The sequence below is a fragment of the Euwallacea fornicatus genome, chromosome 16 (assembly GCF_040115645.1).
Source record: "Euwallacea fornicatus isolate EFF26 chromosome 16, ASM4011564v1, whole genome shotgun sequence".
Classification (NCBI taxonomy): Eukaryota; Metazoa; Arthropoda; class Insecta; order Coleoptera; family Curculionidae; genus Euwallacea; species Euwallacea fornicatus.
The window spans coordinates 3,544,549-3,564,074 of record NC_089556.1 but is presented as its reverse complement, the minus strand read 5'-3'; the positions used below and the strand labels follow the sequence as shown (position 1 = coordinate 3,564,074).

The 19,526-nt window shown below is 36.0% G+C and overlaps 1 protein-coding gene across 4 annotated transcripts; it reads left to right on the top strand.

The window, feature by feature from the left end:
• The first annotated feature begins 35 nt into the window (after positions 1 to 35).
• polybromo (protein) lies at positions 36 to 17,141 on the top strand. 4 transcript variants are annotated; one of them, XM_066291315.1, is made up of 32 exons: positions 37 to 438; positions 538 to 818; positions 3,084 to 3,192; positions 3,248 to 3,449; positions 3,507 to 3,685; positions 3,741 to 3,862; positions 3,914 to 4,081; positions 4,130 to 4,357; positions 4,425 to 4,706; positions 4,779 to 4,841; positions 5,110 to 5,271; positions 5,320 to 5,507; positions 5,565 to 5,702; positions 5,757 to 5,910; positions 5,964 to 6,186; positions 6,241 to 6,373; positions 6,432 to 6,665; positions 6,719 to 6,926; positions 7,693 to 7,924; positions 7,977 to 8,209; positions 8,269 to 8,435; positions 8,491 to 8,663; positions 9,069 to 9,241; positions 9,689 to 9,748; positions 12,875 to 13,066; positions 14,842 to 15,108; positions 15,164 to 15,280; positions 15,331 to 15,494; positions 15,556 to 15,647; positions 15,713 to 15,772; positions 16,084 to 16,198; positions 16,283 to 17,141. In XM_066291315.1, the coding sequence occupies exons 2-32, from the start codon at positions 705 to 707 to the stop codon at positions 16,503 to 16,505; spliced, it is 5,175 nt and encodes a 1,724-aa protein (XP_066147412.1). In that variant the 5' UTR covers positions 37 to 438; positions 538 to 704; the 3' UTR covers positions 16,506 to 17,141. The 4 variants fall into 4 exon arrangements, with proteins under 4 accessions (XP_066147413.1, XP_066147412.1, XP_066147411.1 ...); XM_066291314.1 differs by having other exon boundaries at positions 4,779 to 4,877; XM_066291316.1 differs by lacking the exon at positions 9,689 to 9,748 and having other exon boundaries at positions 36 to 438; positions 4,779 to 4,877.
• The last annotated feature ends 2,385 nt before the right edge of the window (positions 17,142 to 19,526 follow it).

Genomic DNA, 19,526 nt, shown 5'->3' with positions numbered 1-19,526 from the left:
CTGCAATAAATTTGTCTCTATCTAAACATCGTTAGCCGCCATTGTGGTTTTACTGGAGAAAATTGAGTTCAATGGTGGAAAGAATTTGTGTCGCGCCTATTTTGTGTGAATTGTTTGGGAAATATTTTGCAAAACCCGCGAAAAGTCTGGAGTTTGATTAATATTTGCAACTGATCTTACAAGAACTCTGATCCTAGGATACATGCTCCTGAAGGATATAAGCTAATGTCATTGGATCTAACCTAAAAACCTTAGCTTGGGATTCAGAAGTTTTTAGTAAAATTACTGGATTTCAGAAGATTTCAAGCATATTTGCTTCTGTCTGAGGAATGTTTTATTTGCCAGACACTATATGGCATCAATATTAGCATATAAGCACGATTAAAAGCTGTTTTTTCTGTAACAGAGCTAGTCAGTTCAACAAGCAACATTGATCATGTAAGTTTAAGATATAAATGTAAATAATTAAATGCTCATTGCATTTTGGCATCCTCAGCATACTCCAATAGTACATCCAAGGTTTTATTAATATTCCAGAGTGAAGCTGCCTCTTATTACCAATTTGGTCAGTAAATTTAGACTCTTCTAACTTACAGTACAAATCCCTTTGCGATATGTAATGGTGTTACCATCTAGGAAGGTGTTATATGCGTTAAAAGGAGTAAATGTAGTTCATATGACAGCTGAATAAGGATTAAGTAAATATGAGTAAGAGAAGAAGAGCTTCATCTATAACTGGGAATCATGACGATGATTCTAATGAGGCTTCAACTAGTAGTGGACCTACTGTGAGGAAAAGAAAAAAGTTGTTTGATCCAGTAAGTGATTTTTAAATTATTATGTATAAGAGTATACATGAACATATGAATATGTCCTGTAAAACAATAAATGATTGATCCCATTTAAATATTGAAAGTCGAGGTTAATTTCAGACAAGCTAGAAATAATTTTAAGTTGAACTTTTGCTCAAAAACATAAAAAATTATTTTGCTGTATCTTCTATCTTGAATTGTCAATGAGTAGTAAATCTTTAAAATATAGAAAATACACTTTTTTTGTGATAAACTGATGATAATGAGAAGAAATATACAAGGTGATTAATGTTAAATGCCCTATTAAGAGTTCTGGAAAAAATAGAGATCTCAAATTTGGCATATTGCCATATTAGGTTATAAATATTTTATTTTATATGCCGAGAAGGTCTTACTGTTTATTCTTGAGGATGTTCGGTTTCTTTATGAACATAACCACTTTTGGACATGATGTCCTATTTATATCTTCTGGCCAATTACTCCTCTATCAAAGAAATTATTTTCAATTGCCCAGAAATCTTCATTATGTGTTAATGACATTATACTATGCCCTGTGTAAACCACACAAAGTTCTAATTTTAAGAAGTCTCTAGAATGTCTAGAAGATTTATTCAGTATTCTTGAAACATCAGCTCACCTATTCTCTGGAGTGCCACTTTTGTAAAGCAGTAGGATATTTATGGTCGATTTGTGTCTAATTGCTTGAATTTTTACTCTGTATATTTAATTGTTGTTTTGTGAAATTTAAATAAATAGTTATTCAATGAGTGGATTCATAGCAGATAATAGTCACAGAAATAGTAAACTTCAAAGTCAAATAGATATTATAAAGAAGAAAAAAAGGACCAAAACTATAAAAAAAATAACAGGGATGAATAACCTATATTTTAGTTAGGAGAAACTAAGTGAAATGTTGATATCAGTAATATAGAATTTACTGATAAGCAGTTAAATACCAGGACACTCTGAAAAGTTGAATATCAAAAATTTAAATAGCTTCAAATTTAGTCTACAAAAGTCTGAATATTTTAATTTATTTTTCATTTTATACTTATACTATAAGCGAATTTAATGACATAGAAACCATAAAATTCTCATCCATTAAAAGCACCATAAAATATCCTTCTATTGATATTAACTCGTTCCCTTTCTATAATATCTTTGCTGGCTTGTATGTATATTTTTATGATAAAGGGAAGTTTCCTATGTGAAGATACAGCTCTGGTGAATCATGTCAAATGCATTCTCTCATGTGTTTACTTGTACTATTTGAAATCACCAACATAACTGCTAACATTTGTTTAAAGTCTTCAACAGTTTCTACTGGACTATGTCCTTTATTTTTCTGATATTCTGTATGAAGATCGTTTATCACCAACCGTCTCGGGCTATTGGTTTTTGCTATCTTTGTTTTTTGCTCCATTAATCACCTTGCAACAACCCTCTTGCTAAATTTGGGATACATTTTCAGGAATTATTAGGGAAAGTTAGGTCTGCAACCCATTTTAGTTATTTTCCTTAATGTATACAATATGTTATTTATTGAGACTTTCCTGAGTGGTTGCTGGTTTACCAAGTAAAACAGTTAAGACACGTTTCTGCGTATTTAGTGGTGTTTTTTTCATCAGTTGAATCGGACTTCATCCGTCATATCAGTTGTATAGGTATTAGGAGCACTCGTTACAAAATTTCTCAATGCCGTTGTTGTAAGTTAGTTCTGGATCGCCCAAAAATAAAAAATGAATATTTGTAGGTTGATGAATTTTTGTTTATAGCACTGGGTTTTTCTGTTTATCTTCTTGTTGGTGAGCTTAATGTTCGTCGCCGAGCATAAACAAAGAAGTTGATATTATTCATTTTCGATAGCACAAGCATCTCCAGAGTGTTCCCGAGCCATGGAATTTTCTTTATTCATCGCCTTTATCATTATTATTATTAAACTATGCAACAATCTACCAGATAGTAAATATACAATTAGCAGTTTATTCCAGTTTAAAAAGAAAGTTAAGTAAATTCTACACCTAGTACAGCCTCGTAACATCAATGAATATATATGTTAATATAGTCTCATCTAAACAATTTGGAACTTTGCAAGTGTTTTTTGCACTTTTATGAACAAATGACCGTTGTTGAAACTTAATGGAAATGTTGTAATTTGGAGTTGTAATTACCCTAATAATAATAACTACTACTAATAAATTAATTTCAATCTCTGGATACAATTTGTGTTAAATATAGTAATGTGGCTGTAAAAAAACCTTCCTCTCTTAGATTGAAGCATGCCATCAATTATATGAAATCATAAGGAACCACAAAAAAAATGATGGTACCCTGTTATGTGATTCCTTCATAAGGGTGCCTAAAAGACGGCAAGAGCCAGGTAAAAAATATTTTCATATTTACATCGATTCGCCACTGATTTATATATTTTGAAGGCTACTACGAAGTTGTAAATAACCCTATAGACTTACTGAAGGTCCAGCAGAAACTTAGAACAGATGAATATAATGATATAGCAGGTTTAGAGAGTGATATAGAACTAATTGTACATAATACAAAAGCCTTTTATAAGAAAAGCACGCAGGAGTGGAAGGATGCTGACGAACTGTGGCATTTATTTTTGGCCAGTAAAATTAAGTGAGTTTTGTACCGAAAAGTTGTAGTTAATATTTCAAAACTCTCTTTATTACAAAGAATTCTGAATCCGGATGCGGGGAGTAAGTCTGACTCGAAGCCTGGGAATAAAAGTCCCAGAAATAATCCTAAACTAGCAAAGACCCCCGTGAGGAAATCTAGTATTGTTAGGAATAATTCCAGCCACAATAACTCGTTGAATAATTCCAATGCAGTTAATTCTGATAGTAGCAAAGAAGGTGAGCAATTAAGTTACGTGAGTCAAGTCGATATTAAAATCGTTTTTCTCAATAGATTATCAGCAATATGAAGAGCTCTTCAATACTGTCATGACGGTCACTGATGACAACAAAAAGCTCTTAAATACGCATTTTCAGCTGCTACCCTCGAAGTCTAAGTACCCAGAATATTATGAAGTAAGTACTTAACTCATGCATTAAAATGCTTAGAAGTCAAATTTTTTTTAGGTGATAGAGCAACCCATAGATCTCAAACGAATAGCCATTAAAATTCAAAATCATCAGTACGCAAACATACTAGCATTAGAAAAAGATTTAGTTGTAATGTGCAAGAATGCCTGTTTATTTAATGAGTCGAATTCGCAAATTTACAACCACGCCAAGTTGTTGAAAAAGGTAATATAAGATGCTACAACGAAAGATGTATTGATATTTTTTATTTAGATTGTGAATCAAAAGCGGATAGAAATAATGGAGCAAGAAAGATCAAGGTCTCCGACCCCAGTAAGATCATCTGAGAAGACGCCAAAACAGAGAAAACGAAATTACATAGCTGCTATGGCACAGTTGAAGACTGTAGAGGAGTCGGATAGTGAGACTGAGCCCGAACCGGAGCCTGAGCCCGTTAAAGTGCATCATACAAGGCGTGTAGACAGCTTTCATGACGATTTTGTAAGTGTCTTTTTTTTTGCTGTGAAAATTAATACTAAAGAATTAATTTTGTTCGTTTTCCTTTTAGGTTAACTTGGACTCTAACAATCCTCAATGGAAGCTTTTAGAGACTGTATGGAGACTGCAAGGTCCTAATGGCGTACCTTTATCTGAACCTTTTTGGAAACTACCCTCAAGGAGAATATACCCAGACTATTATAAGGAGATTAAAAATCCCTTATCTCTATATCAAATTAGGAATAAATTGTCCAAGAAAGCTTATGGAACAGTCAGCGAGGTGGCTGGAGATATGACCATTATGTTTGAAAACGCAAAAAAATACAACGTTCCTAATTCCAAGCTTTACAAGGTATTGATTATTTTTATTGACTTAAGAATGTAATCCCTTTAAGTTGTCTCTGAAATTATTGCATATGTTTAGGACGCAGTAAAGCTCCAAAAAGCGATGCAAGTTAAGGTCCAAGAGCTGCTGGCTATTGTCAAGGTAACAATGAAAGCTAACAAAAACACTTCTTCTAAGGTATGCTATGTTTGCACGCTTATATTAACCCTGTTCATTTAGCTTTGTCATTAGACGTGTTTTTAAGCACATAAAGGCTTCATCAAAAAATGCAAATGCAATCAAAGAAATTTTGGGGTGTAAAAATGTTTCTATCCATGTGTAAAAATTCGTCTAATTTTCACCTGCCCTCAACTGCTTCATCCCATAATGCATTCCTTTTTCTTCTTTACAATTTACCAAAATATTTCAGAACCTTGACGACCCTGAAGATCCTGATGGGAAGAAAAAGATGGGCTCAAAACCTAAGAATCTAAGTCCTATGGGTGTTCCAATGCGAGGCAGACCTCCGAAAGACATTGTCCCCATGAAAAAACGCTTGCATTCATTAGCCAAATACATGTTAGATTTCACGGTTAGTATAATAATTTTATTAGAAGTACATTCTGAATTTGCGTGTCAGTGTGAGGGCGGTAGGCAGCCAATGCTGGCCTTCATGGAGAAACCTTCAAAAAAGCTTTATGCAGAGTACTATGAGGTTATAGAGGAACCTATAGATTTCCTGGAAATTGAGGCTAAAATCAAGGCAGAGCAGTATAGCTGCGAGAAGGACCTAGTGAAGGATTTTCAATTGATGTTTGCTAACTGCAGGTGAGTCCAGGTTATTCTTTTTAAATGCAAGTAGTAAATAATGTTTGAATATTTTAGACAATTTAATGAAGAGAATTCCGCCATTTACGAGGACGCAAATTTACTGGAAAAACATCTCATGGATAAAGTAGGTCCAATGTTCACAATGGCAGAAAAACAAATGGAATTGAAAAAAGAGAGGACAACAGTGCGAGTGTATGTTATTAGTTTGCACCTATTTAAGGATTTAAATGACCTGTATACTTTTAGTTACAAACCTAGGAAAGTCATGTCACCACTTGAAAAAGCCTTAAAGCACCTCTTTGAAGCTGTCAGAGACTACAAAGATCCGAAAGGTGAACGCCAGCTGTGTCAGATTTTCATGAAGTTACCGTCCAGACTGGAATATCCAGATTATTATGAGGCAGAGTTTCATTGGTATAATCTTCTCCTTGTTCTAATAAAAAATCGTTTTAGGTCATAAAACATCCAATTGACATGGAACGAATAGCTCATAAAATGAAGAATAATTTCTACGAAAGCGTCGAGGATTTAGCGGCTGATTTCACTTTGATGTTGGACAACGCGTGCAAATTCAACGAACCTGATTCACAAATTTATAAAGACGCTCTTGTACTTCAGAGGGTAGTATCTCAAAAACGGCTACAGTTGAAGGAGTCTGCAGATGATGAGGCTCCAGGTAAGCGATTCTCATTATTTCTTGTGTTTTTTCCTATATTTTATCATGTTGTAGACGTGGCAGAAGCAGTCCAAGATGTCCTTTTAACACTTTTTACAACAGTTTACAACCATCAAGATGATGAAGGACGTTGTTATAGTGACTCTATGGCCGAATTACCGGAGCACGACGAAATCGATGGCAAGAAGTAGGTTATTATCCATGTTCGTTAACATGTCGCTTCCAAGAATTTTTGTCTGGTGTAGATTTCGGGCTCTTTCCTTGGATCTGATCAAACGCAGGCTGGATAAAAATTTGTACAAACGTCTCGACACCTTTCAAGCAGATTTTTTCGCCTGTTTAGACCGTGCTCGACAACTTTCTCGTTCCGATTCTCAGGTTTTTGAAGATGCCATTGAGTTGCAGATGTTTTTCATCAGGACTCGAGACGAATTGTGCAAACACGGAGAATTGTTACAATCGCCCGCGTTAGGTTATTCGTGAGTGGTTTCAATCAAACATTAAGAGACAAATATATAAAAATGTTTTTCAGTGCTCTGGATGCCAGGCATAACATCGAAAAATTGCGACATCAGAAATCTCTGCAGGAGACTCTGGAGGAGGATTGTGAGACCCGAAGTTCCGATGACTCTTTATTGAAAGATGGGAGTAATAGCAACGGATCTACCGAAGAAACGATGACTTGCAACCAAAAGACTTTCCAAGTGGGCGAATTTGTTTATATGGAGACAAAGAGAGAAGTAAGTTTGATTTAACATAGTTGAATAAATAAAATGCACAACTGAAACTAAGTCAAGAGTGTCACGACCTCTGAATGTAATAGACGAAAACCATTACTAATAAACTCTAAAAAGTAATCGGATACTTCCTTTTAAATATAAACAACAAATCTATTTTATCTTGATGTTCTACTTCCATCAACCCATTTTTTGTATAAGATCATCCAACAGTGTCGCTCTTCATTCGTGGTCAGCAACGTTCACTTTAACGCACAATTTCACAGTTACACTAATCGCGTGCCCTACACTCCTTTAAAACAAAAAAAATTACATTATTAGTGCAGTCCGCATTAATATTCGACTGAATTATCTACAAAGTGATATCGGTACAAAAATATACAAACATTTATTGTCTGCCTTTTGTAAAGGTACAGCTCATTGGTCTAAGAAATGATACCGAATAGGAAATAACATGCAGTTTCCAGATTTAGTGCAATGAAAGAAAAGTTGCGAATTCAAGGGAGCAGTTTTCACTGTGCAAATATACCTACAAATTTAGTTTTTGTATTTCAGATATTTCAAAAGTATCGAAATTACAATTGTTAATTATATATGATGAATTTTTAAAACACAATTATATTCTGAATGAACGGAGTGACCTTAATTTATAAGTCCCTTGTCAATAAAGTATAAAAAATGAATATTTAAATTTCCAATATGCTAATACTGATTCACTATTTTTAAGCAACCACCGATTCAATTATATAAACATTAATTAAATTACCAGGGCTGTGAACCACACATAATCAAAATAGAGCGCCTGTACGAAAAGAATGGGCAACAAATGCTCTATGGCAACCACTATCTAAGACCAGATGAAACTTTCCACGTGCAAACAAGACGGTTCTTAGAAAAAGAAGTTTTCAAGTCTGACAAGTACATCAGTGTTCCTTTGGAAGAGATCAAAGAACGCTGTTGCGTATTGAGCGTGAAGCAGTACTTTACCATGAGGCCTGAAGGTTTGTAGATTCAATAGCGTGATAATAATTTTTCAAGATTGATTGGATTTAGGTCACGAAGATGAGGATGTGTACGTGTTGGAGTCGCGGTATAGTTCAAGACATCGGTCGTTCAAGAAAATAAAAATTTTCCCCGAATTGTCTTCGAATTATAAACTAGTCGAGCGGGATGTACCTTTAGAGCCCAAACGAGTGATATCAGTATTTAAGGAACGATTGGAGAAGCATAAGGATGAATTAGCGGAGCTACAAGAACTCGAGAGAATGATTGACGATGACAGGCCTGTAGGTCGAATTTAATTCAATTAAAAAATATATATTTTTTTACATGATCTCTCTTCTAGAATGTGATTGCATATGTTGCCACCGACCTAGACGATGGCAACACCTATTACGAACAATACAATACCATTTGTTCGGGTGTGATAAAATCTGGAGATTTTGTCTATGTTGTAGTAGATGGGGGGCGGCAGGTAATTGCCCAGATTGACTGCATATGGGATACGGCAGAGTACGTACCACTCTCACAGTTACGAAGAAGCGTTTTATGTATTTCTTAATTATAGCGGCAAATGCTACTTTCGGGGCCCTTGGTTCGTCTGCCCATCAGAAGTGCCAAATCCTACCAATAAGCTTTACTACAGGAATGAGGTGTTACAGTCGACGGAGGAAGATATTAATCCAATTGTCAGTATTATAGGGAGATGCGCTGTGCTGGATTATAACGAGTATGTTTCATGTAAGTAGATATTACAGTTCACAAAATCCTTTCATGTAATATTATACTGACGAAAAATGCGTTGGATAGAGAAACTATAAGAAAAAGATGGTAAAAAAGTGGCACATGTAATGACACAGTGTATGAAGGAAGTTCAGGCAATAATTTTATGTTTTCACTGTAAAGCTGTGTAAATGTGTTACCTGCAACGCCATATCGCACATCCCCTTAAGAGTAAAATGATTGTATTAATATTTATAAAAACATTAGGATTGTATGTGAGTATACTTGGAAAAATGATTTGCTAGGTGCCTTACTTTCGATATATTTATTTTCGTATTAAACAAAAATTTACTTGATGAATCACACAAAATTTACTCTAAACACCAGCACAAGCGTCTTAAAATAACTTATCTTTGGTTTCAGTGCGGCCTACCGAAATACCCGAGCAAGACGTTTATATATGTACATCAATCTACGACGAAATTAACAGATTTGTACGGAAACTGCCACCTGAAGGACTGAGGAAATACTACCACGTGCCCGAAGTGGTCGACGACGAAATCTACTGCTTCCCGAAATTGTTGAATCCCGCAAGGGTAAGTGTGGACTAGAAGTTTTCTCCTTTTGGTACTAATCAAGTAATTGGCAATAAATTCAAGAGCTAAAAACCATTAACATGCAGTAGGTTATGACCCTGGGAAAATCTTTCCAAAGGCAAGACTCGGGAGAAATATCTTGATGGTTTTGATATTTTGGTCAATTGGTTGAAAGTAATTTTTTCTTCAAACTGATTGCGGCACAAAAACATTCATGGAGTAATAAAACTTCACGTTTTTTTTTTTTTTTTTCAATTTTCGTTGCCTCGTTTCCTGCTAATATTTTCTCAAAACCCATGTGTTAATTTGACGAAATATCAGCAAACGCCATGCATCATTTTTGTAGTGAGAATGTGAGCTTTTTCTTGCAGACTTTGCACTGTTTCTTTGCTTATTTTATTTTTGTTGCGTTGCGCGTGAGCATGTTTCGAAGCTGTATGTTTTCAGGTCAACGTTAGGGACGCATTGAACGCCAAATTGAGACAGAAACAGTTGGAAGGAAGGAGGGTAAGTACGTTGTAGGTAGAGAAAACAGACCTTTTATAATGCGTTAACCGTATCGTAGTTTAATGCTTGAATTTTTAGCGCTTACACAGAAGTACGTGCAATGTGTAAAATTACAAATTTTATGCATTGTACTGACCTCTGCGTAAATGCTAAAAATTCGAGACTTAAATTACGTCTCGCAGAAATTAAATCTTCTATTCAATTAAGCGTACCTTAACTTACCGGCGAATTTGAAACATTTGATTATGACTGTATCAAATCGAATATTAAGTCAGAAATCTACTGTCCATCTCATCAGGAATGATGGGAACAATTGTTTGTTTCAATAATATGGACAATGACAGATACGAAAAATAAGTCCGTAATATGCATAGGTATCTAAAAGAGGGGTCGGTTTTCCTAGCATATATTAATATTCTTGACATTCTCATGGGAACTGTGGGGCTAATGGAGCGAAAGACCACCCAACAACGCATATATATATATATATATATATATTTACCAATATCCTTAGACATCAATATTAACATGAGTAAGCAATGTGTTCCACATTTTTGCAAGGCCTGATTTTAATAAAGCCGTTTAAAGGTAGAAAACGTTGTCTTCTCTGTACAGGGTCGATCTTACATAATGACATACAGAGCAATGGCACCTTCTGCAAATTAAAACAGTGCGATTGGGACAAATTTACCTGAGTCAAAAGTTAATATTGAATGTACAGGAAGCCAACGGTGAATTTTCTAACAGTTTTTGTATAATAAAATATATGTTAAACGTTATGTCCTGAAAAAAAAATGAGTTTATGGCCAGATGTCCAAACTTCAAGGGAGAATCGTCTCACTGTGCTGTATTTGATCTGACCAAATCAAGTGATAAACGTCCTACTCACAGATATCAATAATGGACTTGTTACGACCCATTTGAGTGGAGTTACAACCCCACCAAGTTGAAGAATCTGCAAGCTTGTAGCCCCTTCATTTCATTAGGCAACAAGGGTCATGTACAGATAGCTTGTCGTATGACCATAAAATACTCATATCGGCAGTGGTTATTCCACCTTCCCCTTGTTCCTCCCTTCGAGCCGAAAGAGAAGTTATCCGCATGACCATCGGTTGCTCCATATGTTGCTTAGCTTGTCGCATGCCAAAGCAAGTTCCAGCGATGTCGGACCATACGATTAATCATTCGAAGGGTGATATGTAGAGGTGAGCGTGGAATCCACCTTGTTGCAGTCCACTATCTGCCGATATGTGATGTGGCCAAGCTCTTAAACGAGTCCTTCCGGGCTTGCGGGAGTGCGAAAGGGTACTACAGAAAATTGACTATCCAGGTCTTTTCTGCAATTGGATATCGTTCAGATTTCCGTGAAAAGATACCAATTGAAAGTTGCCCCCTAAGTGAAGGTCGTTGCTCCAAGTGGAAAGGTCCATTTTGATCTTCGAGGGCGATCAGTCTCGTAGCTTAGGCCCACACATATGAGTCAATAACGACATGCACCCCAGTAGCTCCGAGCTTAACTCGTCCAATATGCCTTGAGAATCAATAGCGAATTAGCTGTCCATATGGGCGGATTGAGAACTGACGAAGAACCTTCAGTTTTCCACTGCGTTTGCCCTAACGTTTTATGATTCAGAACAATTCGTATCCGGTTGCTAGGGCTCGCCATATGGACGTACATATGGGAATATTATATCTATCATTATTGCCTGAAACCACACTAGAGTATTTCCTTGTTTCAACCGAAAAGAAGAGCGTTTGTATTTACTCAAAAACGGAACCAATTTGCATTTTAACTACCACTTTCGACAATTATTATCCATCAAAATTACTATTTACTAAATAAAAACAAAAAGTAATGTAATCATTAACAATTAGTTGTATTGATAGCTAATTTCTGTTTTAAGGTAAACTATATAATTAAAGGAATTGTTATGACGAGTCTTCACCTTCGCCATTTCCACGTAACCCTGTTTAAATTTCCCGCTCTTTGAAATTCAATTTGTGGCGCTTGAATCCTACGACCTAAAAATCTTATTTGTCGAATATTTGATTTCACAAATCATTTCCACTTTGCACTGTATTTTATTGAATTTTATTGTTGTCTATTTATTGCGTTTTTTCTAGCATACCATAACATTATATTTTCAATCGTTTCTTTACCTCTTTGATGTTGCAATTGTAACTAATCGTTTGCATTCTTATGTTCGTGATTTCGACAAACCCAATATCACTTGCCGCGTCATCTATCTTTTAACACCGTCATTATCTAAATGTCACAGTCACCCCCACCCCGTCTTCGACGATCTGACGTTTGACTTTCCGTTTGTGGCTGAAGGTTTTGTTCAGGTTTAGGAATTTGTGTTTGAATTTTTTTAATTTTCGCCGTGAAAACTCCACAAAATCGCTCTCCTAGCGGAAAATGTAAAAGACCTTTCGTGCGTCTCTCCAACGAGAATGGATAATTCCATGGATACCTCCTCATTTTGCATTACGGTGAGTGTGAAATTCCATTCCTCATCGTTCCGAAGAGAGTCGATTTTGGGCGAAATCTGAGCTTTCTAAAATTAATTTCTTGGTTTGTGTTTCGAATTTATGGCTATTTTTACCGAATGCTTCTCTTTTGCTCCGTAAATAACACTCTTTACCGATAAAAGAGGACTTACAGTCGTTCAAGCGAGAGCCCCGGCTCATTCGATAACCTCCTTCAAGTATCTTTTTAATAAATGCGCATTCCAAAGGCGTTGGCTTTGTAAAAGATATATTAACTGAACATAAAATATGTAGTTTCATCTTTTATAGGTAATTTTAACACCGGTCAGTAGTGTTAACACCGTTTGTGGCTTGTAATTAAAGGAATTTACACTTCTTTCTTGAGCCTTCTCCCACAAGAAAGGCATTGAAGAGCAAAAAATATTTATAACTGTACTTCCATTCAGGCAATGAGTTTGCTTTCTAATAGACCAGTCACAAGATCATTAATATTTGTAATAGTTAAATATTAAATATACCTCTTTCACAGAAACTTTTACTTTGTTACCCGTGACACATCAAAGACTCAGTCCTTTTCTAATAATAATTAATATTGACACACTGATGGGGCCCATCAATATAAAAAACCCTTTCCAGGAGGCCTCACCAACTCTTACTAAGTTAGCGGACATTGACATTGTCATGGAGGACTCCTTGGATGGTGGCCTTTCCGTGGGCTCAGGGGAAATCCCTGCTGCTGTTAATAGTATCCTTATCACACCCGGGATCTCTACTAATACTAATACTAGTCTGGCACCACCCACACCAGCACCTAGTAGCAGCAAGAAGGTAGGTTTAGTCTGGAAATTATCCCATGAGAAACGAGACATTTTCTTTTTTATTTAAAATTTATAACATATTCAATAACTTAAATATACTAATGCAAACTAAGTACTGTCAAAACAAAGGTATCTACACCCAGGTATGTTCAAAAATATTAATGGTTGTCTTATATTTTTCTTATGTGTTATAAAAGCTGTCTATTTAGAAGTTTACAGTCAATGTTGTTTTGAGAAAAGTTCATAAGATATATTGGCAGATGATATCAAGCACTCCTTTTGCAATTGGCTTGAAGAGTCACCATAAAACTTGTCATAAGTCAGGCATACTTGTTTTTCTTTACTTTTGTTGACAAGTTTTGTAGTTGTATTTTAGGTATGCTAGTCAAGATTAAATGTTATTAGAATTTTCAGTATGAAAATAACATCAAGATTTTGTTTTTATGTGTTTAATTTGAACTGGCAAGAAACTTATCCACCATAGCAGAAAGTGATAGAAACTTGTCAAGTTTACCAAGACCAAAATATGACATCAAAAAAATTGAAAGACATTCTTGAAACTGTAAAACTGACTTATAGACTTTGCTCAATGTACACTCTTAAATCATCAACTGCCACGAGGACAAAAAGTGGGATAATTTCCTAAGTATAGCAGTATACAGGGTTTTTCTTATAGTTTTACGCCATTGCTATGTCTGGAAGGTCGAAAGTTATGCGGTTGGTTAGATTAGGTAAACATTTGAAGATTCACTCATATCGGAGTCACAAGACCAGTAATCCTTAATTAATGCGATTTATTATCTTAATTATTAATTTGTGAATATGCTTTGATGAATTACATTTTTCCACCAGGGTGCAAGTTAATTTTTTAAATTGCTAAGAGCAATTGTGTGGTCCAAATATTTATGTAAATACTCGGTGGTCATTTAACAAAATAAGAACAGTCTTTTATACAAAGTATTAACCATAAAAAACTTGTTTATATTCGTTATCTAGTGTTGAAAAAGTAAGCAAAGTCATAATTATCATGTTAATGTACAAAGCACGGTTTTCCTTGTCCTCCATCCTTAAGATTTTGTTACTTTTTTATGTAAGTTAATACAAATAAAATGACAGAGGAAATTTATTTCCAGAAATATTGAAACTATTAAACACCTTTATAATCTTAGATCAATGGAATGCTTCAATATAACTTTTTTTGCAAGGCCTAAATCTTAGAGTTCATTTAACCAACCTTGGAACTTTCACCATTTTGGACATAACAATAGTGGGAACATTTAAGAAAAATAACCTTTAGACTAGCACATGTGCCTTAATATATGTCTTTTTGTTGTATCAGATGCAATTTTTAAAAGTTACATGAAACTTAGTTTTATTTTTTATTAGTCCATGGATTTCTCATTAGATATTACTTGTGCCAATGAAATATTTATTAGTAACCACCTCTGCATAAGAGCTCTAATAAATGAAATTTTGCTCCCTGAAATAAATAAATACTTCTTCACATCATACAACATATAGCAACGACTAAAAGTAATATTTGACAATGTTAAGTTGTTTGTCAATGCTGCATATACTGACAAAGGTCTGAAACTTCTGGAGATGTGAATCAACCATCCATTCCCTTTAAAAAAAGAATGAATTTATTTGTAGTTGCGCGAACAACAACAATCTTATAAGTGTGTTCTAGATTTTCTAAAAAATATTCAACGAGACTAAAGTAACGAGGGAGCCTTAATGAACCTTTGGTTCTCACCTTATACCAACTAATAATATGTCCCACAGAAACCCACGAAAAACAAGGTGGTTACCGGCTATATCCTCTACTCTCGTGAAGTGCGTAAGCAGGTGGTGCAAAACAATCCCGAATCAAAATTTGGGGACATATCTCGAATTGTGGGAGCCGAATGGAAGGCTCTGACGACATCCGAGAAACAAGTATGGGAAGAAAGGGCCTCAAAGTTGAATGAGGAGACCAAGGCGCAGCTCTTGGCTGATCAGGAGCAATGTCCCAGTCCTGCTCCTGCAACTCAGGGACCACCTGAACACATGGTAATGTCATTTCTCTTTATAGAAGAAGAAAATTAATTATTTCTTTTATGATAAGGTGTTTGAGTGCAAGTGGGAGGATTGTGATTTCCAATTTGAGGAACTTAGTGATTGTGTTGAGCACTCGGTGAAAGATTCTAAAGACTCGCAAGGGCATGTCCAAAAGTATTATCAGGTATTTTTTGCATTGAGCTTTGATTTTGGGTATTTAATGGGCAAGTTTAGGATCACTCTGGGGAGGAATTGCAATGTAAATGGAGGAATTGCTCCCGCCTCACTAAAAAGAACCTGCAGCCGTTCCCAAACATCACTAGGCTTATTCGCCATGTGAGAGATATGCATATCAACAAGGGCAACGGGCGTAGCATCCCCCCAGATAGCAGGAGCAAGTAAGCATTTCTTATTTCTCATATAATTATGTGAGTGATTAATTGAACGTTTTTATTTCAGAAATTTCAAGCCTTCAAGTAAAGCAGCAGCAATAAACCGCCTGTCGACAACTTCGTCCACACCCAACTTGCCTGCGGCAGCGACCGCATCAGGTAAGCTTAATTCGGAGATGTTTTAATTAAGCATTGTCTCACTAATATCGTTTCTTTTGGAATAGCTGCTAGTACTAGTACGTTTTTAACAACGCCAGCGAATTATACGTCGGTTATAGTGGCAGGTAATTCAATGTTTTGACGGGAGAATTTTTCGGTAGACTCGAGGGGAGGACCGTTTTGTAGAAAAGTAGAGTTTTTGTAGCTAATTTCTCATGTGTACGTGTGTTTTAATAATGTGGTAGAAAGGATAAGGTGTCTTAAATACAATGATTTTACAGGGTATGCCCTTTATCATTATAGAGGTTAGAAACATGCAGTTGTCGCAGTCGTACGCTCGATTTTTATAAAACGAAAGTTGACAGTGGCAGTGTGCTAGACTAGATCCTTGTAGAGCATTTTTGTTGATTATAATTAATGTATTATAACTTCACAGCTCCCGCTTCGACTGCGTCAGCAGCAGCTACCTCGTCGCAGAAAACGACGGATCCTATGTTTATCTCGGTGCCCCCGAGGCCGCAAAGAGTACTCCATTCAGAAGCTTATATCAGGTATTAAATACAAATATCATGGCTTTACAAACGTATAATGATCAATAAGGAAAATAATTCTAAAACCACGTATTTCATCAACAGGTATATCGAAGGACTTAACGCCGATCAGAAGCACGTAACGCACTGGGAACGTTCTTTGCACGCCACTCCGGAAAATTGCACTCCCCCCGATCCAGAAAAGCTGGCTCACGCGGCTACTTGGTTAGGAAAACGGGCGGATCAGCACGACAACGTCGTAGCCGCCCTGTGGCAGCTGAGAAATCACTTACTTAAAGACACTTTGTGTCTGCACAAGACATTTTAAACTGTAAAAAGTGAAACAGAACGAACTTTTTCTTCATAACGAAGTGTCTTTTAACAGTGTTGAAAGAGTCTGAAGGTTTTGAAGGATTCTTTAGGTATATGACTTTAAATATGTGAATACATTATATATATCTTTGTTAAACTTGTCATATATTTTGATTGTAACTCAACAATAGGATTTAATATTCTTAATTTATTAATTAGGTATTTGCGGTACTTCGGCCTTTGAGGCTAAACATATGTTAAGCGCTCAGCGTTCTAGTTGAGTGCAGTAGAGATAGCGTTTCGGTTGTCTCAATTGCAGCAAACTTGTCTTCAGTTGTGACAATATCTTCTCCTCCTCTTCAATAAATAGCAAGTTGTTCCTTTTGTGAGATAATCTATTATCTCTTGTTGAGCTATGAATGATTGGGTTCGAAGCAAGAACCTTGGGAGTTGCATTGAAACGAACATCTTTGGTCCTTGCACGGACATCGACAAAGAGAGCTCAAATTAGTAGAGTTCAATTAAAGCTTTAATGCAGTAGAGAAGCTGTGGAGCGTTAGGCTACATCATTTGCAATGTCCTTGTTTGGGTGAATTATTTTTTATTTTTAATATTCAGACAAGTAGAAAAAGTATATGACTTTTTGATTAAATGTGTTTTTTTTTGTTAATGTATAGATGCGTGATCAGCCCAATTTGTCATATTGGCCCATGCCACGTTCTCGAATTAACATACATTGTTAAGCAATTGTGAGAAAGAAACTGACGCGACGACCTTCGCGGAGACGAAATTTGTGGAAAAAAAATTCGATAATGCGCACGCTTCACGCTGGGACTTGGTATTCGCAAACCAGTGACTCGACGAGCAACTTTGCACTAAAGAATTTGTGAAAATTGAGCGAAGCGCTCAATTTTCACAAATTGGAACAATTTTAACGAAATCGGGACCCTCGGCAGCCGTACAATGCAGCTTTGATGTGCCGCGGCCAAAGCTGGGATCAAACTTTGGAAAGGTTTTTAAATCTAATTGTCAGCAAATATTTCTATTTTGAATTTGCATTCAACAGTAAAACGTCTCTCCCCTCGCAAACCAAATCGGCGCGTCGCAAAAATTTCTAATTACTTGATCGCAGTTCAAAATAGGCCGAGTGCAAATTTTCCAATGGTACCTAAAGAAAAAAACCGTCGACTTTGAATTTTTTCGTGGCACGGTAAAACTACACAAATTGGACTCGAATCTTGTAGTAAACGTTGGAGAGGTGGTATTCTCCATAGATGAAGCAAAACCGGCTCTTAATCCCCAATTATTGGAATAGACAGTGGCTGCTTGATTGAGTATTTATACATTTTTCAATGCTCAGATTTTTCTGGGCTGCTCAGAATTGCTAGTCACACACAGAGCGATTCAAAATTATGAGGTCAAACTTCTAGGAATTATTCAGCGCAATAATAGAAGACATTTAAACATACGAATCCACGTCCGGAAATGTCTCCCTAAGGCGCTACAGCTCTATGACGTTTTAAAGTAGTTCCGTGCAAAAATTTATTTTATCGAGTTTTGGCACGTTTTAATTTGTTTGTACAAAATCTATTTGGATTTTATGTTCAGTATTTGGATCGTAAGTTCGGAGAACGTTGGATTCGCAGAGGTGGTCCAGTTCGGTGGCCCCCTACAACGCCGATCTAACACTTTTAAATTTCTTTCTGTGGGGACATGTAAAATCTCTAATTTATAAAATGTCAACGGAAGCAGAGCAAAAACTTGTAGGAGTTACTGCAACTGAAGACGTTTAAAACAATTACGCAATTTTTAGCCAAATTCGCATAAATCATGTGCATCATTTAAGCAGGCGCATTCAGATTCAAGAAAGACATTTTGAACACTTACTATAGTGATATTTTTTACCATGAAACTTACTAAAACTCGGTAATACACACATTTCTGCATATGACTGCCTTAAAGCGTCATAAGACCATAATGCCCCGAGGAGATTTCCGGACGTGAGTTTCTATACTCAAATGTCTTCTATTATTGCACTGAATTACTCTAGAAGCTTAGTCCCGTGTTCTGAGTCACCCTGTATAAGACAAATAATATCTACTTACCTATTCCTGCTGGTGAGAAAAATAACTTGGACTACAAGGCAGATACAAGTGTGACCAATCGGTAAATCGATAATTACCCTATAATTTCTTAATCAGTTACAGGTGAAGGTTGAAGGGTAAAGTCCTCCTGCAGAACTTAAAAAAGCTCGAATCTACAATAAAAAACAAGTCGTACTTTTCTAATATGGTGTATAAAATTTCCCCATGAGCAAATACTTATCTTTAACGAATTCATGAATTGCATACCTATAATAATAGTGAAGGGCACCAAGAATTGTTGAGACAATCTATATGAATGCGGCGACAACAGTTATATGTATTCAAACATACACTCACTCCTCCGTGTAAACCAAAGACACGTAAAATTGTGAACAAATTAATGTTTGCAATTTCATGGATTACATTGCTAAAATTAAACGGGAAGCTTTAAAACACTTTTTCGTTTTATCGGTGGACAAAGCACGAACACGGTGAAGCGTTACAGACATAATATAATATATGGAAGCAGTATCACAATGAGGGGTAGCTAAAAACGCAATTTAATTAAACTTTTTCTTTGGAGAAAGGCAATGATGGTCTCAGGTCTCGGTTCCTAGTAACCCACTAGATCGGCTACAGTCTGATCCATTTCATCAGCGATAGCTTTGAACTTGCTTTTTTCCAGGAGAAGGTCGTCTAGAAAAACATTAAAACGTTCATGATATGCATTAAACCTACCAGGAACAACGACTAATCTACTCAGAAAAATTATGAGGTAAGGTGGGGCAACGACACATTGTTTTTATAATAGTTCACATCAACTCGTGTGTATAAAAATTATCTATACATAACTTTGAGTATTTCAGCTAGGCAAGTCACAACCTTGAGCATCGACCGTTGCGCTTAAGGAACAAACAAGTTAGATCCTGTTTTTACTTTTCACTCGGACGATA

What these genes read in the sequence shown, in the direction of transcription:
- polybromo (XM_066291314.1), top strand. Translation starts at nt 705, where the DNA reads ATGAGTAAGAGAAGAAGAGCTTCATCTATAACTGGGAATCATGACGAT. An exon ending in CTTTACCATGAGGCCTGAAG is followed by an intron (nt 7,925 to 7,976) that starts GTTTGTAGATTC and finishes GATTGGATTTAG; the next exon opens with GTCACGAAGATGAGGATGTG. An exon ending in TTATAACGAGTATGTTTCAT is followed by an intron (nt 8,664 to 9,068) that starts GTAAGTAGATAT and finishes CTTTGGTTTCAG; the next exon opens with TGCGGCCTACCGAAATACCC.